This window comes from Sceloporus undulatus, chromosome 1, assembly GCF_019175285.1.
Source record: "Sceloporus undulatus isolate JIND9_A2432 ecotype Alabama chromosome 1, SceUnd_v1.1, whole genome shotgun sequence".
NCBI lineage: Eukaryota > Metazoa > Chordata > Lepidosauria > Squamata > Phrynosomatidae > Sceloporus > Sceloporus undulatus.
The window spans coordinates 138209265-138236896 of NC_056522.1; the positions used below are offsets into that span (position 1 = coordinate 138209265).

General features: G+C 37.6%; 1 protein-coding gene across 6 annotated transcripts in view; it reads left to right on the forward strand.

The window, feature by feature from the left end:
* Nucleotides 1-21209, forward strand: part of DLGAP2 (DLG associated protein 2) — a 587254-nt gene extending 566045 nt beyond the window's left edge. For all 6 annotated transcript variants that reach the window (XM_042444836.1, XM_042444842.1, XM_042444839.1 and 3 more), the window contains 3 exons: nt 2650-2741; nt 11178-11330; nt 15919-21209. In XM_042444836.1, the coding sequence (XP_042300770.1) occupies nt 2650-2741; nt 11178-11330; nt 15919-16137 (464 nt within the window). In that variant the 3' untranslated portion in view covers nt 16138-21209. The remainder of the gene's footprint in view (nt 1-2649; nt 2742-11177; nt 11331-15918) is intronic.
* Nucleotides 21210-27632: the final 6423 nt, after the last annotated feature.

The following is a 27632-nucleotide window of genomic DNA, read 5'->3' on the forward strand; positions in this document are numbered from 1 at the left end:
ACTTGCTCACAGAGTATGCTATGGATTACTTTGTTTTTATTGACAAAATACTTTCCATTTTGTTAGCTAATTGCCCTGCCTAGATATTCATTCATGAGGAATGTTAGAGGGACACAGCTAATCCATGGAATTCAGGATGTTTTCCACCAGACTGTATCCACAAGTAAATTCTTTATCTTGACAGAAGATATTAAACTGAAAATGAAGATTAAGGAAATAGCTACTACGGAAGGTTATTCCACAGCTAATTAAAATAAATATCTTTCTTTTTTCATTCTTCCTCTCTCCCCATAAATATAGAAAACATATCTATGAGAATATTAAAAAATTCAGCTGAAGACCATGAACTACATTGAATATTAACATTTTAGTGTAATTAATATAATCCAGAATGTCATGAAGATATGAAATTCAATATAAATGGGGGGAGGGTTTGGGGGTTGGGGTTTTTAATTGTATTTAAAAATTGTATGTGATTTTATCCTGATATTCCTGTGATCCACTTTGATTCTTTCGAGAAAAAGCAGAATATAAATAAATACTATCATTATTATTATTACTATTATTATTATTATTATTATTATTATTATTATTATTATTATATTGTAATGTTACCTAAGAGTAAATCCCATTGCAATTCAGTGGGAATTATTTCTGAATAGATATGTATAGGATAACAATTATAATTTATTTATGCAAGTATGGTAAAAATTAGTAGAAAGTATTTGCTTACAATAGGCTTGTACATGTGATAGCTCATTCCACCACCACCACCACCTAAAATCATAGACTTTTTTATTTATGCCTGTCATTTCTGACAAATGGGCAGCCAAAAAGAAAGAATCAGCAAGCTTTTAAAATAATATTTTCTACCGTACAATTGTCTACCGGGAAACAGTACTTGGAAGTAGTAATCAGTTCCCAGGATTAAAATAAAAACCAAAATTGTATGGATTTTTCAGAATTTAATAAAGTTCCTTTGTTTGGATGACATCTCCCAGAATTCCAAAACTTGAGATGCAACCTTTCCAAGCTCTACAATATTCATTAGGCTTAGAACTACATTCTGCTTAGAACTACATTCTGAAGAATGTAGTTCTAAGCAAACTAATCTGATTCACACTTCCTGGGCTTACATGTGGTTCATAATACCATAATTATACTATAGATCTTACACTTCTACAATCCTGTAATATATCTTTTGGCTGCAAAATGTGCTAATCTGTATGAAAATGTGTCTCTTAGGAGTTTATCACACCTGGAGCTTCCGTTGCCCAAACATCATCAAAATGGGGTGGAAGCACCCTGGTGCTACTGAAGGGAAACAGAAGCGTTTTCATCATGGAATCGCCAGGAAAACAGCCCTTTTCTTATTAATGATTTAATTGGCTAATAAGAAAAGGGCTGTTTTTCTGGCGATTCCATGATGAAAACGCTTCTATTTCCTTTCAGTAGCGCCAGGCGCAATCACACCATGGACACTTCCATCCCATTTTGATGATGTTTGGGTGACGGAAATGCCTGGTGTGATAAACTCCTTAGGTTGAAATCCATATAAAATGTGCATTTTAGAGTAAACTGTGTACGAAATAGAATATTTTAGGAAAAGACATCAATGTCCCTATTTAGGAGGGAGGAATCATCTCAAAATAATGTGGTTTTTGTTTTTCTTTTGCTTTTTTTATAAAATTTGCAGATTGCTACATCAATAGGATAGCAGTTCTGAAGAAACACATGAAAAACTAACATAAAACAGAAATTGATCTGCCCTTCTGTGAGAAGGGGTTCCTTGGGGAATAGGTAGGGATGCCATGTAAAGATAAAAGGATTCTTTGTCTTTCTACCCTTATTTGAAGGGCAGGCATCAGCACCAGGCAGGAGGCACTAGACACCAATAAGGCAGTACAGTGTGTGGGTAGAGAGAGGTAGGACCAGCCTTGCAGAAGGAAGGAGGGAGAACTTCCAAAATTAAAAGCTGCCATCCATTGAACAGAAAATACAGGAAATGACTGATCAGGGGCCAATGTGCTGAGAGAGAAACAACTAATTAAAAGGATGGGGACACATTGCAATAGCGTTTTCCCCACCCACACTGTTTATGTAACTAAAAAAACCCCCCCCCCCAAAAAAAAAAAAAATCAGGTTCAGGCAGAAATCATATTACTGCATTATTCAGTTAATGCTAGTATGTAACAAGAATGTGACAATATTCTCATAAAAAGGGACTGAACAAGGAATACCAGTTCTAGACTAAACAGGTAATTTCAAAGCAACCCAAGTGACAAAATATGCTTTTCGGGAAAGAAAACAGTGCCTCACAATAATCCATCAAGGTCCGCTTATGTGTTTTCACTTTGATTCTTTTAGCAGAAGGGAAAATTGCATCCTTTCATCTTTATTTTTTTTTAAAAAAAAAAGCATTTCCTAGAGCTTTTCTCTCTCTTTTAAAAAATGAATCTGAAGGGCTGATCTTAGTTTCCATTTTCCTTGAACATAGTTCAACTATGAAAATCTTTCACAGCTATCTGAACCCTAACCGTAACTTCAAATGTTTAATGCTTAACATTTCTGTTACATAAATATATTTATGACTTGGAGTTTCATGAGTGTTGCAAGCCCAAACTGACTACAATCTCACTGCCTGTTCAGTTCTAGGTAAGATCCGGAGTGCCGTAGGAAGTGCTCAGCTGCTTATGTCTCAAAAATTCCAGCAATTCTATTGGCTATGTCAACAGAATCTGGTAAGTCACCATTCTTTAGTTCATTGGGTGTAAAGCAACTTAACTGTTCTGCCTCGAAGTTTACATGTTGTCCTGAGAAACATTAGGCGATCAATTTTCTGTTACAACCATTGTGATAACTGTATACAACCTTTCTGAAGACTCTTTTTAAAGGCATTTTAGACATGCTGGGTGTGCTGTTTTATGGTACCAGTTGAAACCCAGTATATTTTCCAATTATTTATTATTTATTTGTTGATGGAATTGAAGGCAGCTTATTTCTGGAATGAAAGGAGGTGGGGAGAGAAAAGGTTTATTCTCAAGTTTAATATACTGCTATGTTACATCTGGTTTTTATTTCATGTTTATTGTTATTGGTTTGTATTATTCCTTCTGTTGTAAACCACCTGGATTCCCAGTGATTGGGCGGCAAATAAATAAATAAATAAATAAATATTATTACACTGGGGTTTGGTTCAAAGATCCCTGTTTGTAACAAAATCTGTGTATGCTCAAGTCCCATTAAATATAATGACATAGCAAAATGGTGTCCCTTATAAAAAATGGGAAATCGAGGTTTGATATTTGAAATTCATACTTATTTTGAATATATTCAAACCATGTATGCTTGAATCCATGTATAAGAAGGGCCGACTGTAGCTAGAATGGACAAGAGGCTGCCATCAGAACTGAATACAGAGAAACAGAACGGTTCCCAATTGGCAAAGAGGGTCAGTCAAGGCTTCAAACTATTACCCTATTTATTCAACCTGTATGCAGAAAATGTTATACAGAGAGCAGGCTTAAACTCAGGGGCAGAAGGAACAAATATTGGAGGAAGGAACTCCAATATTAGAGTTGTGGTTCTGGAGAAGAGTGCTGAGGATATTGTGGATGGCCAAAAAGACAAACATATGGGTTCTAGAACAGATCAAGCCTGAACTCTACCTGGAAGCCAAAATGACTAAATTGAGGCTGTAGTGCTTTGGCCACATCATGAAGAAAAATTAGAAAAGGCATTGATGCTAGGAAAAGTGGAAGGTAGTAGAAAGGGAGGAAGGCAACATGTCAGATAGTTAGACTTGATCAGGGAGAACATGGGTCAGGGCCTGGGCCTGCAGGACCTGACCAGAGAAGTTGAGGACAGGGGTCTTGGAGATTCTCATCCCCAGAGTCACCATGAGTCAAAGACAACTCAGCAACAAGCTAGAATGTTAGGCTTGGTGAAAACTCAAATTCAGTTGTGAAATCTTCAGATGTGCTTCCATCATATAGTGATTCAAAATGATCTATTTATTTATATTATATACATATTTATATTATTCAACAAGACCAAGATGCCACATTAAAAACTACCATGTATAACTTTATAATGGTGGCGCTAAATCACTCAGCCATGTTAATACTGTATCGTATTTTCATTTTGTTTTGTAAACCGCAGTGATCATAGGAACGGCGGTATATAAATAAAATTTCAATCAATCAATCAATCAATCAATGAATTGTGATGACAAACGATGGGGCACAGTGTGAGATTTCAATGGGGGACATCTTATTGTGTTACATAGTCCAATGCACAGTATGTCACATTGGAACACATTGCGCTTCAGGATACATTGTGTATTGGAACCCTTGTTGAATAGTCATGTTGATGGCTCTATATGCATAATGGTCACCAAGATATAGTTTTGCATGTATTTCCCTCCCATGGATGTTTACAACATTGTAGTCCACCATTACATGATCATAAGTCTGTTTGGGCAAGCCCTTCCCCCATGTTCTGTGGAGAGCAACAGTCTGGAGCCTCTCCACAGACATGAGAAAACCCTGATTTTTCAGAGTACCTTCTTACATAGTGGAAGGTCTCTTTTTCATGCTGTTGTTCTCCACCTGAGGGCAGAACTGATGCAGTACAGAGGTGAGAGCTAGCACACTCTTCTCATTATATGTCAGATGTGTGACTTTCTGGCCTAAGTTCAGTTGTTAATCCCAACTAGCCCTTCAGCACTCTACATTGGGCAAACAAGCAGTCTCTGTGCTAGAAGATAAATGGCCATAAATCAGACATTGGGAATGGAGATGCACAAAACCCAGTTGCAGAACACTTCCTGGGCTTACTGTCTTAGAACTCAGAACAGCAGTCCTTGAACAACAACAACAACAACAAATACAAAGGAAGATTCAAAAGAGAAACAGCAGAATTGGAAAATATCCACATACTCCAGTCCATCAACAGTGGATTAAACAGAGACAATGATTTCATGGCACTCTACACATATTATAACACTAGTTAATACCCAGCCGCATGAGGGCTCTTTTGCCCAATTTATCACAACCCTTTTCAGGTTCCTAGCCAGCACCATCCTACATTCTAATAACTCCTTCCACCATTCATACAGTTATCTACTGACCTTGGCAAAATATTTCCTCCTGCCTTTGTGCTCCAGTGCCCATTGTTAAAATGAAACATCATCTCATAGTCATACCCACAAGTTTTGTATTTTTGTTGCTATTCACACAAACACCCTCCTCATTCATAGGTATAAAGGTCTGTCTCTAGGCACTTCATTCCATGCATCTGAAAAAGTAGTCTTAAGTCTATGAAAGCTTATGATACTAATTTCTTTCTCTCAGTTAGTCTCAAAGGTTGTACAAGATCCCTTTGCATACTGATCCAGACTAACACAGCTATGTCTTTGAATTCTAGACCCAACTAGAATATATCCATTGAGTCAATGGAAGTTACATATATATTGGTTTGCCATATTCCCATTGATTTAATGGATCTATTTCAGCTGGTAGTAGCAACTTCAATTTAGCCTGTGGCTCTATGTCAGTGTCTTAACTCCTCTGGTATGCTGATGTTTTTGCAAGTTTCATGGGCACTTTGTCAATCACGAACTGAAATGACAAGCAAGGGGCAAGGAGAACAAGGCTGCAGGCCTTCTACACTACACAGTTATAGCACTATAGGGGCCTTCTACACTGCATGATTATAGCACTAAGATTCCACTTTAACTGCTGTGGCAACCTCCTATGGATTCTTGGGATTTGCAGTTTAGGGAGGGGCCTTCAGAATTCTGTGTCAGAAAGCCAGAGTAGTAATTTGCCTCACCAGACTACACTCGGCCCTCTGTACCCACAGATTCTTTATCAACAGATTCAATCATCCATAGCTTGAACAAATTAACATACATATATGTATAAATTCCCAAAAGCAAACCTTGATTTGCACAGTGTGTCACATTGGAACACATTGTGCTTCGAGATACATTGTGCATTGGAACTCTTGTTGAATGGTCATGTTGACGGCTCTATATGCATAATAGTCCCCAAGATATAGCTATGCATGTACTCCCCTCCCATGAATGCTTACAACATTATATAAGGTACGCCATTTTACTATGCCATTGTATTTAATATGAAATGAACATCCATGAATTTTAATATCCACGTGGGGTCCTGGAACCAAATCCCAGCATATACCAAAGGCCAATTGTATAAACCCCAGGTTTCCTTAGGATGTTGCCATGACAATTAAAGTGCGATAATACTTCTATACTTGTATAGTATGGAAAGGCCCATAATCCAAGACAATGACTGTCATGCAAAATCCTCACAACAATTGTCATTTCCATCTTGAGATACTCTTCCCACCTCTTTTCTTTTAGTGCTAAATTAGCTGCGGGGGAATCTTCTGTCAGGATACATTGGCAATAAAGGACAACATTTCCTGTTACATTTACTTCCCCTGTTAGGATGGGAGAACTAAATAATTTTTTGAATTGGTGTTAGAGGATGTGACCTATAAATCTGTCTTATTTAAAATCAATCATTCTGTAATATTTACAGCTTAACCTTTACCAACATGACAAGGCATTCATTTTGTGCAGGCCTGTTTGAGACTCGTTATCTAATAAGGTTAAATCAACCAGTGTTTGGGGGGTTGGAATTGAAATGCTGTGACTTGCAGCTACTGCTGTCCCACTGGTTTGAACTGATTTAGTTGATGTTGTGCATACTAAGTGTGTGTGTGTGCATGTGTGCTTGGCACTTCCCACGTGGAAATGATTTTTTGAGTTTTGAATGAACTGGTTGGCTTTCTCTAATCCTTGCAGTCCATAGGTATAGTGTTAGATTCAGTGGAAATGGTTGGTTTTTTTACATGTGTCATGTAATCACACTGTAGTGGAACTCACGTAACTCAGGCCCCCCAGTTTTCACTGGGAGAGAACATCTGGGCAATTAGAACAAGGATAAGACTTGACCATCAGCATAAATACATTGGCAGAATGTTATGAACTACCAGAGTACATAGAGGATCTTGGCTTAGTGACCAAAATGGCCAAACTTTTAGCATGACATGCTTCTTAAGAATGGTAACAAACAAACATCAACCATGAGTGGCTGCCTAGAAAATTACTGTGTGGCAACTGTATTCATAAAATGAGCCAAACATAGCTATGCATACAGCCATAGTATTAGTAACACAGTAAGACCTGTCCTGCCATAGTATTGCATCAACAGTCACTCATAAATGCAAGGAAACATGTGGAGAATTCAACCTGTGTGTGTTTACATAGTTATGGATGACACTAGCAGTCACGGTTGCCAGAGAAGTAACATTTAAATTGCTTTTAAGTAGCTATTGAGTAAAATGAAGGATGTAGGGTTGTGTGGCTTGTTTGTTTTTCAGGTCATTTAGGGATAGTCAACTGGACATTAAAAAAGTGAGAGGCCTTGCAATGATTACATTTCCACAAAACAGATCAAAAAAAGAGGGCTTTGTAGTCAATTGCAGAAGGAATTCCATGGTGTGAACTCATTCTCCATAGATCTATTTGCATAATAATTCTAAATCTCTATGCAGTGACAAACATGGTTACCTTAATCTGCATTGCACCAATATACATAAACCATATTCCTATCTGATATATATATAGAGAGGGGGGTGGATGGGAGGGAGGGATCCAAAGAACTGAAATATTTCACTCATGCAGCTAATTTGGTGCATTATTTATACTAGCATAGGAACATGCTCAGAAACATAGGCACACATTTTCTAGTTCTATATATCTTTCTTTTAAAAAAAATCATACTATGTTCTGCTTTGCAGATGTCCTTGCACAAGTATTTACCTGAGATGGATGTTGCTGGCCTTCTGAATTGTAATGAGATCACAGCTTAAGGCAATGCAGTTATAGACCAATACAGAAAGAAAGGCTTCATCTCTGCCCTTTTTATTAGCTATTTCACCCTTCGGGACATATTCAATTAATTGAGAACTAAATTTCTATGTTTTTTTTTAAAAAGACATAGTTTTCTATGAACAAATTTACAGTTGCCTCAAAATGAAGTATCTTTATATTATCAATGCTTTTGGCAGATATTACTAGTCTGGAGCAGTGTACTTTATCTATGTACAGTATAATACATTTCAGCAGCAGGAGACAGCCCTCTTGTGGCTCAGAGAAAGCAAAGCAAGCATTCAATGAAGGAACAACACTGGGAAAATATATAGTACACCAAATCACTGTTTCCTATAGCATCACCAGGGAAACAAGCATAATCACGTTAATCCTCTCGTACTAGTCTGTGTGTAAGTGTATTGTGTGAATTGCTGCAGATTTTTACACACTTGCATCAGTGTTTAATTGACTTCACTTTCCTGCACAAATCCCCACCTACTGACAGCTATTAAACCTCCCTTTGCTGAAAATACACAGCCATTTGAATCAATACAAAACAAATGGACAACCACACGTATGATAATGTGCATTTCTGCAGATTTCCATGGATACGCCAATAAAAAGTGTAAAGCCTTTTTCTGCGCAAATTAAGGAGGTGGGTTTTTTTTGGGGGGGGGCACAAATAACTCAAACTCCTGTGCATCATTTGTGGTATTTTGATCATATAAGCAACCCCTAGGATAAAACCACTGATATCATTTGAATTGTGGAGCATTTTTCTAATTTCAATGACAATTCCAATTTATTATGACATATACAGGATGTAAAAATGAATCATGTTCAGTGTGTGTGTGTGTGTGTGTGCAGAATCAATTGTGTTCCACCCCTCAAAAAACCAATACTGTAGTTAGAACATAGAAGGTAGATGTTTTAAAAAAAAGATAAAATAAAACATACATATGTGTGCTATGGGATATTTGCTCTCACTCATGAATGAGAGAACATAGTCTACTCTATCAAGTACCCCCTATGAGGAAAGCTGAACTTCCTTTGAATGGGGACATCCTAATGACAACCAGAGCATGTTATTGCTGCTTTGCTGTATCATGGTTCACTTTTAATGAACATCTTTGTTTAGGATATTTTTCATCCCAGATATTTTTTTGTTTCTTGAAATGAAACTGTACATGGCAAGTTTTTGAAATGTGGGGACACTATTTATGATTGCATAACTGATAATGTTTTACAATGTTTATACTGTAGCTGATCCTCTAAGAAACAGTGGTCTCTTTCACACTATACACTCATGGCCCTTTGAGACCACTTTAAGTGCCATGAAATCCTGAGGTTTGTAGCTTGCTGGAGGACTTAGAATTCTCAACCTGAAAGCTCTAGTGCATCACCAAAGTATGTATCCCAAGTATTCCATAGGATGGGATGAGCGTCCTATAATGGTGAAAGAGACTACAGTGTTTCCATATTCTATATATTTTCCAGTGTTAGTCCTTCAATTAAAGCACCTTGTTTTATATTATCTGCTTCTCTATGGATTCTGCAACAAAATTTAATTTGGGGGGGACTAAAATGTTGCATTGTAATGTAAAAGGATTAGATTAGGATTGAATGGGAAATCACAATGGAACATCTAATAACTATAACTAGATTTATTTTTAATTGTGAATTTATATTTTATGTCTGGACAATATCAGGAAAACAAGGGTGCACCCACATTTTACCGACTAATATTCATTGCCAGCTAACTACCCCACAAGTTGTTAAAAGGCTCTTAAATGCTGCAATGTTGAAATCTCATTTGCAGTACACAGAGGAGCACTAATTTCCATCAGCTAGAGATTTGGAATCTAGTGTGTACTTTGATGTAGAATCTAGTGAGCTATAAAACAGATTTTAATTGGTTGAATGGTAAGTGGAACATAGTCTGTCCAAAAACACCCCTCCCCCTTTATTACAGTTTCTTAAATTTCAAAGTTAAATCTGGAAAAACACAGGTTTCCGAAAAACAGACTTACTATTTGACTGGATAATCTTAAAGTAGATATTCTAAATGGAATATTGAAACATACATGTGGCTTGCAGAAAACTTTTGTTGCCTTTGGTTAGTAGCAGAGGAATGATGTGAGTGCTGTGAAAGTGCTGATATCAGGAATGATCTAAAGCAGTAATTCTCACTCTGGTCTTCTGGGTGTTTTGGATATAATCTTCCAGAAGCCTTAGCTAACTTGGCCAACAGTCAGGAATTTGGGGAGCTGAAGTCCCAAACATCTGGAGGACCCAAATTTGAGAACTACTGACCTAAGACAGATCAACAAATAACACCCATCAACTAATTCATTCAAGTCAATGTTCAGTGTAGCCAAGTGTACGGAAGGGTGTAACTGAGATTTGTAGTCATGGTGGGGCAAAAATGAAGACTTCATTTCCCCAAATATGATTCTGTCCCCAATGAAATTTTCTTGCAGCCTCCCAATTTCTAACATTTTAAGGACTTAATACTTCAGTTGAACTTCTAGAGATACAGTTTCGGCACCCAAGCAAAATTGCCAAAGTTATTAAAGGAATATGAACTCATATATAAGAATACAGGTGTGGGTTGCATTCAGTGTTTCCCTCTCTACAATGCTAGAAATTTGGGGACTAACAGAAAATTTCATTGAGGTGGCAGAATTCATACTTGGAAGGACAATGACTTTATTTGACCCCCCCCCCCCCAACATGGCCATATCACAGACTGTACCTAAAGCCAGACCATTTATTTTGACACATGGTTATTAATATTTTAATTTTTTGGCAGAAAATCCTGTAAGCATCTCTAGATCAAAAGTACAAGCATAAGAAATAAAAAACATTTTAAATTATTTCATGATATCTAGAATATGCAACCTGTTGTATCCCACACTCTGCCTTATGTTTGGATCAGCTCTGTGTCTCTAGACTTCCCCTGGTGTAAACGCCACTAGAAGACAAGAACTACATTTCCCCCCATGTATTTCCATAATTATAAGGTTTAGAATAAGTTTACTTTCAAAGAAAACCCATTTTATAATGAAGTGTATAATATTTGGTGGCTGTGGTCATATCCTGCTAAGACCTAAGTATCTACTCAACAAAGTTATGAAAATCTTGAAAACATTATTCATACTATTTAAATTATGCAGGAAGCCATGGTTTTCTGTCAAGGGGCTTACATTTTTGCCTAATCTGTTTTATATTCTCACTCCTGACACTTCCTTTATTGTGTACATGGCAGGATCCCAGTGCTATGCCACGGCCAACTTCGCAAGATCTAGCAGGATTCTGGGACTTGTTACAGCTTTCGATTGAAGATGTCAGTATGAAGTTTGATGAACTACACCAGCTGAAACTGAATGAATGGAAAATAATAGAATCGCCTGAAAGGAAGGTAAGCAGAATGTGGGCAGAACCATTCATTTGCAGTTTGCATTGACAGCCTTCTTGTGTTGCATGCTGTTGATTTGGAAGCCTGCATTTATTTCCCTTTGAGCTAGTCACTGGATAACAAGATCACAAAATAAAGAATTCCAGATGTAAAGTGAAAAACACAATATGGGTCACTGATACCTGCCCACTCCCTGTTATTTGGCAGTTCTTACTGCTGGCAGTCATTTATTAGAACCAAAGGTTGCTTTAAGATTTTGTCTCCACTAAACAAGTCCTAAGACAGGAAAGGAGGAAATGAGTTCTTCTAGATGTTCTGTCACTGCAACTCCCTCATTCTTCACCATTAGCTATGCTAACCAGAGCTGACATAACTTGCAGTCCAGAAATATCTGGTTGTTGTTCTTGTGTGCCTTCTGGTCATTTCTGACTTATGGTGATCCTTAGGTGAACCTGTCTTAGGGCTGTCTTGGCAAGTTTGTTCAGAAGGGGTTTGCCCTTGCCTTCCTCTGAGGCTGTGGATACTCAATTCTCATTAAGTACAATGGCATTGTAAAATGGTGTCTCTTATATAAAAAGGTAAAAATCAAGGTTTGCTCTTTGGAGATATGTATATATATTTCAAGCTGTTGATGACTTATTAACAAATAGGTATTATTAACAGATAAAATTTCTCCTTCTCATTATTAACAAGCATAATGCTCCCTATTCATTTTTAACAAATAAGATCCTCCATGTTTGAACAATTAATATTACATTTATATATAAATGGGTATCAAATGAATCAATTTTAAAGAATATTATACTGTCTATAACATTGACTATTGATTATGACACTGACCATGATATTCACCATTTCACTGATAACTGAATACACTATAATCAAGGGGACAGTCCATATCACAGCATGTAGTTCATTTTCCCTTCGGCTATAGTGCACTTAGTAATTTGCTGAACCATAATGTTGTTTTAATACACACACACACACATGTATAAGGAACACTGGGGCAGTTAAGTGCTGTATGCTATTTGTTGCCCTGGTTGTAGTAAGTCTACTGACAAAACAAGGGCTATATTTATGAAATTAGAGTATTATTTCAAATGCAATATAAACCTATCTATCTTCCTTCCACTGCCAGTCATTTTTACTGGTTCAGTCAATCCTGACTTCTGAGGCAGGAATTTTAGGCTGGAGCATACACCAGTGTGGAGGCTAAGGACATCCTGCGACTTCCTCCAAGTGGAAATAAAGCTCTTGTCATGGAAAAAACTTTAGCAGCTTGTTAGAAAAATTTGGTAACTTTCCACCTCTTTCTTATTACTGAGAAGAATAAAAGAGCATTTGTTGATCACTGGACATGTAATAACACAGTTAAGCATTTTCTTTGGTTTTGATGCAGCATAAACCAAATGGCAATGGAAGCCTATACAACATCGATGGAGTGGGATGTACACCGTATCACTTCATGGTGCAGGAGGGAATGCTATTTTTGAATGTGTACCCGAACTAGGGATGTAATTCTTTACTAATATTCTTTCTGAAGAAAAAACAAACAAATAATTTCAGCATTTTTCTTCTCACTGCAAGAAAAAAACAGTCCCTGCAATTGGACATTTATTCTGCACAAAAATTGTATGTGGCTGTTCTATGCAGAAAAGAGCATTTTCTGTGCAGGGAGCAGCATTTCCTGTGTAGAAATTAATATTTTATGTACAGAAAAAGCTGTTTCATGTGCAGAAAACATCTTTTCTGTATGGAAAATAAAATAAAATTACTTTCTGCACAGCAAATTCCTGTTTCCTGCACTCACACACCATGCAAATTTTGTGCGGAAAAAGTCCCAGACTGCAAAGATTATTATCATTGCAGGATTTTTCTTTTTAGGGTCTCTTGACACTCTAAAAGCATACTCTTTTAAAAATATATTTTCAAGTATTTTTCACTCCTACCCTGAATTAAACAAACAAATACTCTGCAAATACTCTTCATGCTGGGCTGGTTTTTTTATTGGCTGAAGGTTTTTTCTTTTCTTTTTTTAACAGAAGAGAAATTCAGAATGGCACCTTCCCTCCCCCTTGCTCTCTTGTAGCAATACAGACTGTGAGAAACTAGTAATTCTAAATACCTCTTTGGGAGCCAGCATGGTGTAACGGTTTGAGTGTTGAACAGCTACTCTGGAGATCAGGGTCTGATTCCCCACTCTGCCATGAAATCCACTGGGTGACCTTGGGCAAGTCACATGCTCTCAGCCTCAGGGGAGGTAATGGCAAACCTCCTCTGAACAAATCAGGCCAAGAAAACACCATCATAGCATCACCTTAGGGTCATCATAAGTCAGAAATGACTTGGAAGCTAACAACGCACATATATACACAGAGACAAAACAAAAATCCATCAGTGATATCTTTATTGGCCGACCGAAATGTACAATTCTCACCTTATAAATTTAGCATCTTTTCTGTTGCATACAAAGGGATCTACTAGCACCTTTGAGACTAACTGAAAGAGGTTGGTAGCATAAGCTTTTGTACACATGAACCTACTTCCTCAGAAATATGCATCTAAGGAAGTAGACTTGTGAAAATGCTTGTTACCAGCTTCTTTATTTCACTTTATCTCAAAGGTGCTTACTAGATAATTGCCCACTGATTTTCCAGACTGACATGGCTATGCCTTTGATTTCTGTTGCATCTTTAGACTGGTCATTAGAAATGTCTTTGTTAGAGCAGCTCATCTGCTTAGGAGTGTGCTGGTTATAGGTCCTGCATGCAGGTTATTACCAGGTCACCAAAGCAGAAAACTGGTTTTCTCTTCTTTCTTTCTCTCTCTCTGTCTGTCTGCCTCACTCACTCACTCACACACAATGTGATGCCACTAATTCCTTCCAAAACTGGTGGAGTAGCATCCCTATTTTATGTTAAAGGTCACCACCCCTTTTAAATAACCTTTAAAAATTTAAAAGACTCTTAGCAGGCCTCCTGTAATTCTTCTTTACAGTATTTTAATTTTTCTTTCAGTCTATTAATTCTTGCTTTGCATTCCTTGCTATTCCATAGAATGCAGTGAATGAAACAATGAATAATCAACATGAAATCAGATGATTTTATTTCTCTGAATATGTATAACAGCATAATATATATTGAACACTAAGAAAAGATAACACATATGTGCCTACACGCACATGCACACACAGTCAACCCATACCTTTGGAAGGAATATTTTGGTATGGGATTTTCTAAAGCCAGAGGGTTTTTTTAATTGCCTTGTGAAAGCTATATGCTCAGTGTTGCGTGCATTCGCCTTGCTGCCAGTATATTATTGAATAAATTGTAGATTCTGATTTACAGCATCTTACCTCAACTCCCCTTGGGGTTCCTACCCAGTCAATTGATACTCTGGGATTTACCTGAACAAAACTATGGGATTCTTGTAGTGCACTGAGGAGAATAGAGATGTACATATAATTACTATCTCATATTCACTGACAACCCAAGTGCAATAGGACTGGTCTAATTAAACAAACAGTCCCTTTATACATTTTATCCACCAGATATTCAGCATGGCAATAGTCAATGAAACCTGGGTGCCATAAAAGCAAAAGCTTCAGGGGGAGAGCTTAAAATATCCTTAACTCTTTCTCTCTTCTGCATTTAAGTGAAAGGGGTTGGACATTCTTAGTTTATTCTGTCTTGCACCTTTTGTTTTCCAAGACAAGAATGGGTAATTTTCACAAGATTAAGGTGCTGCTTGCTAAGGTTTTTGTTCTGCAGTACGACTACCTCAGTCATGAAACTGTATGATGCCCAAACATCGTTGCCTTTTACTTGTAACCTTCCCATTTCTTTCCCATTGTTTCTTCTACCATTTTGCTTACATTAAAGAGGAGAAAGAGAGAATCAGCACACAATACCTTTTGACTGGTTGTTGTTTAAAAGTACGGTCAGCCCTCTGTATGCACTGATCTTTTTTATCCACAGATTCAACCATCCATGGATTGAACACACACACACACACACACACACACACACACACACACACTCCAATAAGCAAACTTTGATTTTGCCATTTAATATAAGAGCTTGGGTGTATTTTGCTTTGAATGGGAGAACCCTAGAGTGAGGGGCATTAATAAGATATTAATAAGGTATCCACAGATTCAAGCATCCACTGCTTGAAAGTATTTTTTAAAAAATCAATTTTATGTAAGGGATATCATTTTACCATGCCAGTGTATTAATGGGGCTTAAGCATCCATAGAATTTGGTATCCATGGGGGCTCCTGGAACCAAACCCCAGCAGATAGGGCTCAATGTACCCAGAGTGTATCAAATATGTGTGGGTCACTCTACTTCCAACAGAATTAAATTCAGATTGACCTGGTGTGTTGTGTAGAATGCTTCAGCAGAGGTTTGTGTGTTGAATCAGAGATTCCCAAAAGCTTTAATAACTGGTGTAACCCTTATATTTACTTTTGAGATCTGAGAAGAGAACTGCTAATTGTCTCAATTGACTTCTTACAGTAGCACTTTTGTCTCCTTCTGTCTCTTTAATATGTTTTCTTTATTGTTATTTTATTTTTAAAAAATTACAGGAAGAAAGAAAGGTTCCTCCACCTGTACCAAAGAAGCCCCCAAAAGGAAAATTCCCTATTACACGAGAGAAGTCTCTAGACCTGCCTGACAGACAGCGTCAAGAAGCTCGAAGGAGGCTAATGGCTGCTAAAAGGGCAGCCTCTTTTCGACAAAATTCAGCCACAGAACGTGCAGACAGCATTGAGATATACATCCCAGAAGCCCAAACAAGGCTTTAAAGACCAGAATGCTGCATACTTTCTTCATCTTTTTTTTAAACAAACAGTCATAAAGCAAAAGCAAAATGCTTGTACAGTTTGTCTCCTCCCTGCTCATTTTTGTCACACACATACACACACCCTCCCTACTGCCACTCAGTGGCCCTTGGTATTGTGTCCTTTGTGCCATTTGCACAGTGGAATGCTTTCTGAGTCCCCCAGAATTTGCTGTGCCCATTCGCAAGAACGACTGTTCTGTTCTCTCTCTCTCTTTATGTTTTTTTTTCTTTTATATTTATGATCAGACTAAACAATCAGCTCCACTGGATAGGGCTTGTTGAGACCTTACTTATCCAATGTGTTCTCAGAGGACAACAAGAAACACCTCCTGAGATGGAACCCAGCTTACTTTTTTTGTTATTTATATTTTTATAAATGATGTGATATCTAGGGATAAGAATAACAAAACTTTCAAATGGGTGCATCTTACCATTCACCAGAGGCATTAGCTAATCCAAGTAGAAGGTGCTACAAATGTAATGTGCAAGAAAGAAAGAACCCATTTCTCTCCCTCTCCTCTTCTTCTGCCCCATCTTCTCCCTCTGTCTCTTTTTCCTGGACCATACAGTACTTTCCTTGCCTTGTACCGATATAAAGTTTCTGCCTATGTGCTCTGCCGTACCACTCATCTTTGTTAATCCAAAATAACACTAGGCCTATCATCTCATGCCGAATTGCAGTTTTGGAGATGAACAGGGACATCCAGCCATTAAACTCCAAAATTCATCAGGCACAAGCAAACAAAAAGCATGGAAGTCTTTTCATTACCGAGAAAGTCCAGCCTGGAGTGAAGAGATGGTATGAACAAGCATCCGGATGTCTGATGGAAAAGTGCAAAAGGAGTTGAGTGAAAAGAGGGGGGAAGGGGGAAGCCTTAAGAATTTTGACCTTCTGTAGCAAGATATGAAAAGTTCTATCTGCTCTTTTGGAACATTCATTACATTTTAAACAGTTATTTTATGTTGTGGTTATTTTGTTTACAAACATATTTTTGGTTAAATTTCAAAAGTGATGCTACATGTAATATTTGAAGTTTCAAATGCTAGATCAGTTGAGTTTCCAGGGTATCCTTTAAAACAAAACACACAAAAAACACCTTTGCTTGTTTAAAATACCAGTTGTGACATTGTAATTGGTTTAAGAAATATGAATGTGAGTGGTAAGTATATCTCAGTTTAAATGGTAATCTTAAGGTTAAAAGGTGAACTGTGGTTTACATTTGTAATTTTTTACCCTCCAGAATTCTTTTTTTCCCCTCTGTCCTATGCAGTATTAATTTAAAAGACACGGAAAAGTCTCTTGATTGTTCAGATTTGAAAGTGTGATTTCAAAGGGTGTGTGTGACTTCTAACTATGGAATGTAAAAATAATCAATTCCTAAGCACTTGATTTGCACCAAGACAAAAGCTAGAAGTAATACACTTGGGAAGGAAATTTATAAAAATAGCATTATTCTAGTGTATCTACCTTCACAAAGTTACAGTCCCAGTTGATGTTACTGCTCTAGAAAGAAAGAAAAAAGTCTTCACATTAAGACACAAAGAGCATTGTCCCACAAAAACTGAAATCAAGATTCTGAATAACACAAAATATCAAAACTGAAATCCATGAGGGAAAAATATTTTATCAGTCTTATTTGAAAAATATGTATTTAGCCATAGGCATAGAACAGTTACTTAAACACTACTACAGCACTTTGGTTTTTCACCTCGATGAGCACTTTAAGTATGTACTTTGCAACAAGCCCATCAACCTGTCATCTGACTGAAAATGTGAAATGTTAAAGGAGGATAAACAGGTCTGATGTTGGGTTTTCACATCTCCCCCACCCTTTCCTCCTGTGTATTTTGTTAAGCATGCGTTCTGTTTTAGGGCAAAGCTGATATAAGCATGTTTAGCTTCAAGATATGAACCTTTAGAATTGAATGTTTGAGAAAGGAGGGAACATTGTAAATGGAGCCAGATCTCTTATGTAGATTTTACCAAATAGCCTTAAACTGCATTTGGAAGCAAAAAACAAAACAAAAAAACAAGAGGAATGTATATCATTTTAAAAAATGCAAAAAAAAAAATGGTGATGACTTTGACAAGGATAATGATGATACTCTTTAATTATTGTTCTGTATCAATTAGGATATTCCCTTTCCCAGAGTGTTCAAAGAATTTCTGTACCTGGAAAGAATGGATTCCTGGGTAGTGTACAATGCTGCTTATTGCTCTGTTTTAAATGCAAGAATATTTGCAGGTATAACCAACTTTAAAGATGGGTGGGTTGTGTTTGTTTGTTTGTTTGTTTGTTTTCAAATGGAGCTGCTAATTAGAAGTAACCACATGAAAGTAGTTATAAGGTATGCATTTCCTAAAGACAGCAAATCTGAAATATATATTTCTGTCGTTCTTCTCTTCCCAACACATCACAATTATGGCTGCTGCTATGTTTTTATCTCATTTTTTAACGGGTATTGCCAAATCGTATGTGCTTTTCTTCTTTGTCTAATCCTGTGTAGATCAGGGACTGATGGTAATAAGGTAATCTCATTTGATTTCCCACTGTGTACTACAGTGTGGAAACTACAGAGAGAGAGAGACAAAAAGTTCTATGCTGATGAAACATAAAGTCTAATGCGTTAAATATTATTTGCATATAAATCCCATTGAATTTTAAACCACTTTTGCTGGAGCTATGATCAGGGTAAGGTGCTTCTGCATTAAGCATTCTATGTCTGTCACTTGCAACATTACCATAACTGGCCAGGCATTTTTCTGGGAAAAGCACACATTGACACCTACAACTCCAACAAACATGGAAGGGTGTTTTCTCTTTAAATGTGTACATGTAAGATCACATGCAATTAGTTTGGCCCTATCTCTACTCTTTAAGCCTTAGACCAGCATGCCTCCAAATTTCAGTGGCATGGGTTTTTTTTTGGGGGGGGGATAACTAAGAATCACATTAATGGTCTGCTGTGATCCATGTGTTGCCCATCTCCGAATTAAGCAGGGTCATCAAAGGAAAACTAGATTCCAGTGCAAACAAAAAACTTGATCTGAAACAACCCATGAGCTTTATTTCGATGCATTTTAAAAATGCTCTGGCCAGGATCCAATGGGTGAAATACACCAGTGCAGTCTTTAAGTATGTACGTTGATGGATGTTACATGGGGAGACGTCTATCACCTCCTGGTGCACTTCCCCCCCAGCACAAGGCAACTTGATGGCATGAGTTTCATTTCCATGGTCAATTGGTGGCCAAGAGGACAGGGAAGGGCCCTAGCACCATCCAGCTGTAGTTGTGTAGCTAAGAAAAAGGGAGAATTCTCATCCTCCCAGACCACCAGCAAAAACACATATCACATATATAGTCCCAAACAGTGACAGCTCAGTCGAGGAATGTGGAAGCCCAACTTTATGCCCCACCAGCATTACTGTTGGATCTTGGCCTCTCGCAGATTCAGCCGAACCCTAAACTGCATGTTATCCATGCAATGATGATAATATATTGAACATAAACCTTTTCCTCTGTAGGTCACCTCCTTGGTTCCACTTTTGTTCCAAAGAAAAAATGTTAAAATGTAAACCAGATGCCTTCTGCTAACTGATAAAAGGTTAACTGTTCACAAGTCAAGTTTTTAAGTGCAATATATTCAATTTCTTTTGTACAGGAAAGATTAAATCAATAATGGTAGATAATAAGCCTAGCTTCTTATTATTATTCATTTAATTTTTAGGGGACAGGGTGGGCTTAAAATTAATGTTTATAATATTTGTGTTGCAAATAAGTTGGCTTCAGTCTAGAATGAGTGCTAAAGATTATATAGAGAGTATTACTTCATATGCTTCAGATTTAAAGTCCTTTATATAATTAAAAGGGAGGGGAGAGATACAGCTATATACTGCAATAGTGCTGAAAATGTACAGTTTCCAATTAAACATATTTATATTCCCTTTTCAAGATATGACACAATTACCATTTCTGAAATTAAAATCTAGAAAATTATATTAGACACCCAGGTTAATAGCTGAATCTTATATGTGCCTATTCAAAAACATATCCAAATAAGTTCAGCGGGACTTATATACACTGCAAAATACAAGTATAATGAAAGCCAACAGTAGAATCCTTTGTATATTTACTCAGACGTAAACCTCATTGTGCCCAGTGGGATTTACTCCCAAGTGTCTGATTGTTGTCCAGTCCTAAGGATACAGGCTAAGTGTTGAGTCCCATTGAATATAGTGAGACTTACTAAGTAGCATTCCAGTGCAGGCTTACCTGTGAATCAGTATCCTAAATACAATAAAGCTGACTGCTGAACAAGCATATGAAAGATTGGACTACATGGAGCATACCCTAAATAAAAGTGAAAAATATTCTTGACCTCTTTCCAATGCCCAGGGCTGTGTTTTGTATCATCAAGATTCCATTTTATGTCACATTTATTGATTTTATTTATTACTTGACACCCCAGCCTTCCAACTGCATTATCAAAATGACTGTCATTAAAATGTGGGTGTCCATGTGGGTGTATGGTTTGCTGTGTGGTTAATCAGAATGGCCTTGTATAAATACACATAGACATGGTTTAAAGGATATTTTGTTTTAGTTTCACCAAAAGCAAATTGCCTATCATATCAATTTGAGCGCTGCCCAAAAGAATATAAGAGAAATAATTTGGGTATTCACAGAGAAGCCTAAATGCCCTAAAAGCACCAAATCCCTAGTTATTACTTGGATGGGAGGCTGCCAATGAATTCCAGGAGCTGTAGGCTGTATTTCAGAGGAAGGGGCTGACAAACCCACCTCTGAGTATTCCCTGCCTAAAGAGCCCTCATGAAATTCATGTAGTTGCCATAAGTCAACAGGCAACTTGAAGGCACACACATTAATGGAAAGGAGCTGGAGAAAGAATTTTGAACTGTGGAGATTGCTTTTTTGTTATGATTCTAATTTGCTGTATATATAGATTGTTGTTGTGTGCCTTCAGGTCATTCCTAATTTATGGTGAGCCTAAGGTGAAATGATCATGGGGTTTTCTTGGCAATATTTGTTCAGAGGAGGTTTGCTTTTGCCATTGCCATCCACTGAGGCTGAGAACATGTGATTTGCCCAAGGTTACCCGTGGGTTTCATGAATGGGCTGGGAATTGAACCCTGGTCTCCAGAGTCCTAATCCAACACTCAAACCAGTACACCACACTGGCTCCCTGTAGGCCCTTAAAGTGGTTAAAGAAGCCAATAACCCAGAGGCCTGACCTTACGTACCAGCCAAGATAGGATGCCCAGAAAGCCCCATTCCAAAAACAAAAACAAAAAACAACCCCAAAATCTCTTCAAACTGGTACTGAGCTGCTACATATGCATGTTTTTCAAAGAACTATTTATCCTCCACAGAAGTCTGCTAAGAGGAGGACAGGCAAATTTATAAGCAATTTTCAAAGGGGGGAGGCTGACTTTGGTTTTGAGAAGATGACCAAAGTTCATTTCCCCTCTTCTTAATGAAACAACAATAACAACAAAGCTTTCACCCCCATTCGTAGTTGCAGTGAGGCTGTTATGAAGTTCTCCAACCATATTTCCCAATATAGGCTCATTCTAAGTGGCAATTCTAGCACAAAAATGTGGACAAGAGGTTGTAGTATTGTCTGTAGAAGTCTCTGGCCAGAGCTGGAGAGGTACTTGGCTTGGATCACAAGCTGCCCTACCTTACTACTGCTTCAAAATTGTGGGTTGTTGTTGCTGTTGTTGTTTTAATGTCTAAATTGTGGTTTAATGGCCATCTGGTCCTCTGCGCAACCCTATTGAGATATTCACTTATCCCTACATCTTTGGTGTTATTTCTTTCACTCTCCCACAACACACACACACACACACACACCATGCCAAAACAGCAAAGGGGGCACCCTTCAGTCCAACCCAAGTCTTTCATGTTGTAGGATGCCCTGCAAAAAATGTTGCAGTGACTCCTTGTTCCTGAGAGCAGTGCTTCATAAGCCTCCATCCAGAATAAGACACAGGAGCCTTGCAGGGCTACTTCGATCTGCAGATCAGGAATGTTTTGGGATGGTGAAAGAGAATTCCCCCCCCCTTTTTTTTTAAACTCCCCCTTGCTCTGAGTCTTTCTTCAAAGTATGTAGAAGCCAATCTCAACTGTTGGAGCAGGAGCATGCTGGAGACTGGAAAGTGGGAAAGATGGCCTCCTGCAACATTGCTGAAGCACAGAGAAATGCATTTTCCACTTCACTCTCAGTCTCACCTCACTCTTAGAGCAAATATCTGGAAGCCACAGGTAGTACTTTGGCTCATGCAGCTGCTGACCTTGCCGCATTAATGCTCAGTGGGCAATATTGGAAGAAGAATTGCATCTCTCAGAGGCCATGGCCTCTCATTTAATAACAGCCAGGAAAATACTATGTCATCATCTTCCTTGCTGATCCTCCCCCCCTCCCATTTCCTAGAAGAGTTGTCCAAAAGGGAAAGTTCATCCTTTGGAACCTCCCCAATTTTTTTTTAAAGGAATTGGCATGGAATTCATCATCTTTGGCCACTGGATATATTCGTTCAGTGTTCAGTAGACTATCTCTTAATATTTAGTTGAGTTTTGCATTATGGAGTAAAAGGAGAAAGTTCTATTTCACTTTTAGCCTTCAGGGAATTGGGAAGCCTTTTTGGCTTGCTAGTGTTGGTGAGAATGGCTAGAGGGGCCAAAGTTTTGACTCCATTTACTGCAGCTTAGTGTTAGTTGCAATCTGCTGAAAATAGTGTCAGTCGTCAAATGGGCACCTGAAATCCATTGCTTTTGATGGTGTTCAGGTATAGTTGCATATAGTTGGACTGAGTTCAAAGTGCCTGCATCCCTTTTACCATTCTTATATCTCTTTTTCTAGTCCCCCCCCTCCATTGTTTGGTCTTATTCTGATCCAGCTAGGGACATGCATTTACACCATCAAGATCATTATCATGAATCTTCTCCTAGAAAAAAGAGGAACATACTCATAGAGATAGTTCCTTAGGATGTATTCTCCTACATCACTCATAGACCCAGTCAGATGCTGATTTGGTTTGGAGAGTAAGAGAGACTTGGATGCATTGTCTTTCCTTGTATTCCCTCTGTAAGTGACTGATACTATTGCTGGCAAATTGCAACCCCAGGCACTGGATGGTTATTTTCCACCTCTGTCCCTGTCCTCTTTATGACACTATGGAGATACTTGGTTTGGGTAACAGAGGAGACATGGGAGTTTATCATACTAGGGAGATCCCGAAGAAAAACAGGATTTAAAAGAGATTTAGATTTGAAGAAAACTTGCAAATGTGGGAAGTTTATCACACTAAATGACCCCCAAAGTGAAATAATGCGAAGTTAAGCTTAACATAAAGTGGAGAAAACTGGCAGCTTTTTACTTTCAAGAAGTTCCGAAAGTAAAAAGCTGCCTTTTTCTCCGCTTTACATTTGGTTTAACTTCGTGTTATTTCACTTTAACAGCGATGTTGTCTGATAAACATTGGGCATTTGCGGGTATTTATTTATTTATTTATATCTCGTTTAAATCCCATTTTTCTTCGGTATCTCCCTAATGTGATAAACTTCATTGTGCTTTCTTTCTAGTCCCTTTTACATCTTATTTATCTCTGGGTTGTGTTCAGTAGTTTCATTCTTCTAGCTCAGTGCTTCCATCACTTAGAGAATACCCATCTCAACCAAAAGCCAGTAAGTACTTCAACTCTGGTTGTGCAACATTTTGCCCAAATGCTATCATGGGTTATTAGAACTTTGATGTACGTTTTCTTCAGATATTCTCCTAGTATTTGCACAACTCCTAGTGGCATGCACAACCACTCCATAGGAGCAGTGCCCCTCTTATACCTTTCTCTAGTGTTCTGTTGAACACAATCCTCTTTATCCTTTTTCTAATCTTTGCATCCTTTGGAAAAGGTACTATAGATTTGCTTCCTTTCTTGTGTTTATTGCATACATTCCTCTGGCTCAGTCTTGAGAAATCTGTACTACCCTTGTCCTTAAGAGCCTCCAGAGCAAGAGAGGTCAACAGAGAAAAATAAGGCTGATTCTAAACAAGGACTCCACAAGGAAATGATGTGAGGAAACTTGTTTCCACTCACCAATCTCCCATTTTGGCCTCGGCAACTCATCGGCACTGCAGAAATAATCCAGTTCAGCATTACTGTAACTGCCATGGCTCAATACTATACAATCCTGGGATTTGTAGTTTGTTTTGGCACCAGAACTCTCTGACAGAATGGGCTAAATAGCTCATGAAACTACAAATCTCATAATTCCAAAATACTGAGGCATGGCAGTTAACAGAGTGTGAAACTGGATTATTTCTGCAGTGCAGATGCAGCCTATTAGTTTCTGACATTTTCCTGGCCCTGAGGTAATGGATTCTTGTTTATAATATTTGTAATGTTAGCTAAGATGTAATATAAATCTCAAGAGATGGACCTGCTAATTGAGAAGTAATTAATTATAATTAGGAGAGGTGTTATATCCACAAAAACAGCAAGATTAACTGTTGCTTCCTATTCTTCCTCTCCATTCCAGCCTGTTGCTGCTTGTGAATCATTTAGTGGAGATTTAAGACAAATTGTTGAGGGTGTTTCTCCTTTTCAAATGGCAGCTATAGAAGATGCCTGCTTGCCACGTTTCCTATTGGCAACGATAAATATTAAGCCTTAATTCTACTTAACCCAGCGTAATTGCTGAAAGGCTTCACATTATTGAAAGGGTACACCACCTGATACAACATAATCAAAGCCAGCCAACTCATATTTGGATATCAGGGCATATCATCTGTAGTAGCTATTCTCTTCTTCCAAATATACTATCATCAGTACAGAATTTTGTTGGGTTTTGTTAGGTTTCAAGTCTTAAAATGCCTATTTTAATAGTGTTGTAGCTACTGGGTTAACGATTTTACAAAATTGTCATAATGAACTCAGTCTTTTGTGTTAACGCCAACTAAATGCATAACCGATTAGTTATAATTTTCCTAGTATGCCATGCTCATCTGGTCTTTGTTCATTCACACCAGTCTTTATGTCACATTTAGGATCTGGATTCATATTTGTGCATTGATTTGCCTCCAAGATTTAATATTTGTTCTCCATTTCACTTTTTAAGGGCTCAGCATATATTCACCATTCCTTCCAATTCATATATTTGGGGCAGGGAGTGGATTAAAGAAAGAGAGAATCCCTTTTAAAGGGTGCAAATAATACTGCTCCAAAATTGTTCTTTCCCGTAAAAATGAAAAGCCTCTTTTACTGTGCAGCTTCTTCTGTACAGAAATAAACTCATAGATTCACTTAATATGTGATGTGCCAAAATATTCAAGTATGGCCTAAGGACTAAATAAAATGCCTCCTATAGCATTTCAAGGAATGTTAGAAATAGGAAATTAGCTCTTTAGTTTAACATTAAAGTATGGGTGTGTGCGTGCGTGCATGTGTGTGCGCATGTATAATAAATAAGTGCGCGCACGCATGCGTGCACACACACATGAAATCATAATCAACAATAAGGATGAACTGAGTGCCAAATATTTGCCATCTGTAAATCTACACTTCACTAGATTTAAACTATTTTATGTAATTCTCTTTCTCATGCTTTTATGGTTCTTTTGAGAAGTTCTGTTTAGTAGCATGCTGGATACCTAAATTGAATGTACAGTATAATGTTTCATTGCTACAATAATTTCTTGCTTCTCAGTAATATCTGATTTACCAAAAAAAAATATGTTAGTTTGTTTATTTGGAACATCTTTGCCAATTGTTTGATTCTTGAGTTTTTTCTTTTCTCCCCATTATCCTCTATTTGCCTTCAGCTAATTGTAAGGAGAACAAGAAAATGTGCTTCACTATCTCTCCCCCTTCCCATTCCCACGGCTCTTTTATGAAGCTGCCTCTTTCAATTGGTTCCTGTATTGTTTATGATCATCTTCTGTAAATAATTCTGCGATTAAATTTTTTGAGAAAACTGTCTTCACTTTTTATTAACACAGCCTTGATCCAGTGGGAATGCACAGTGATTAACGACAACAACAAAGTGGTTACTTGAATCGGAAGTAACGTTCCACGTATATAGGAAATGTATAACGTGGCACACAAGCCCTGCTTTAATGGCTCCAGAATGGAAATGAGGACAGTTCCTTACATAAATGCATAAGAAGTCTATGCAGATACAGGTTTTTCTTTTTATACTATGGAATATTCTATTGGTTCAATGGAGCTACATGTTGAGAGTGTATCTACACTGAAGAAATAATGCAGTCTGACACTACGTTAAATGCTATAGCTCCATCCTTTCGAATCCTGGGATTTGGAGTTTTACAGGGTCTTTAGCCTTCACTGTCAAAACTATCAATCCCAGAATTCTGTAGGATAGAGCCATGGCAGTTAAAAGTAGTGTCAAACTGCATTATTTCTGCAGTTCAGATGCATCCAGCGTCCCCTTATCCAGAATTTCAAAATCCAAACTATTCCAAAAACTAAAACTTTGTTCATTGATGGCTGAGGTAGTGACACCTTGATTCAATGTGTGTAAACTTTGCTTCATGCACAAAATTACTTTAAAATATTATATGAAATTACCTTCAGACTATGTGTATAAGGTGTACATGAGACATAAATTTTATGTTTAGACTTGGTTCCTATCCAAGTCTAATATATGTATGATATTACATACATATATGTAGGCAGTCCAAGATCCAAAACACTTCTGGTCCATTTTATACAGGTTTTTCTTCTTCTTCTTCTTCTTCTTCTTTTTGTGCCACTGTCATCTTTGGTGCAATCGGTTAAAAATAGGTTTACAAGGTTTTGAAACTCTGTCAAACCTGCAATTCATGTTTACTGGAGACAACTGAAACACCATGAGCCATCTTTCTAACCGCTTCACTCAAGCTTTCCTTATATCCATTTGAACCTGAAGAGCTTTGGTGCAGGAAGAAAAGTTGCACCACATACCCCAAGTGAATATCAACTGCACAAATCATATTTCACTTCCATGATTCTGTGTCCACTGTCAAAGGATATGTTTTAAAAATCTGACCATGAGTAAAACCAGTTTAGCTATGACATTACTATTGTTGTTGAAAAAGACCCTACTCATCGTACAGATAAAATATGCAAAAGTTAAAACCATATAAACAACATCTTCCCCTCCCTTGCCGGAACAAACTGTAGTCTTTTATCTGATATCTAAAATAAGGACAATCGCATCCCATCAAATGCCTGGGAATATAGAGGGGAAAAAATAACTTAAAAGATACCATTTTATTTTCTTAATATTCCTTATACCATTTTATTTCCTTAATATCCTCATAGTAATCTAAGATCTTATCTGCACTGTACTTCATTAGCAGAGAGAACAATCTCTTCAGAGCAAATTGATATACACAAGATAATGTGTAATTAGTTGGTAGAGTATAAACAAATT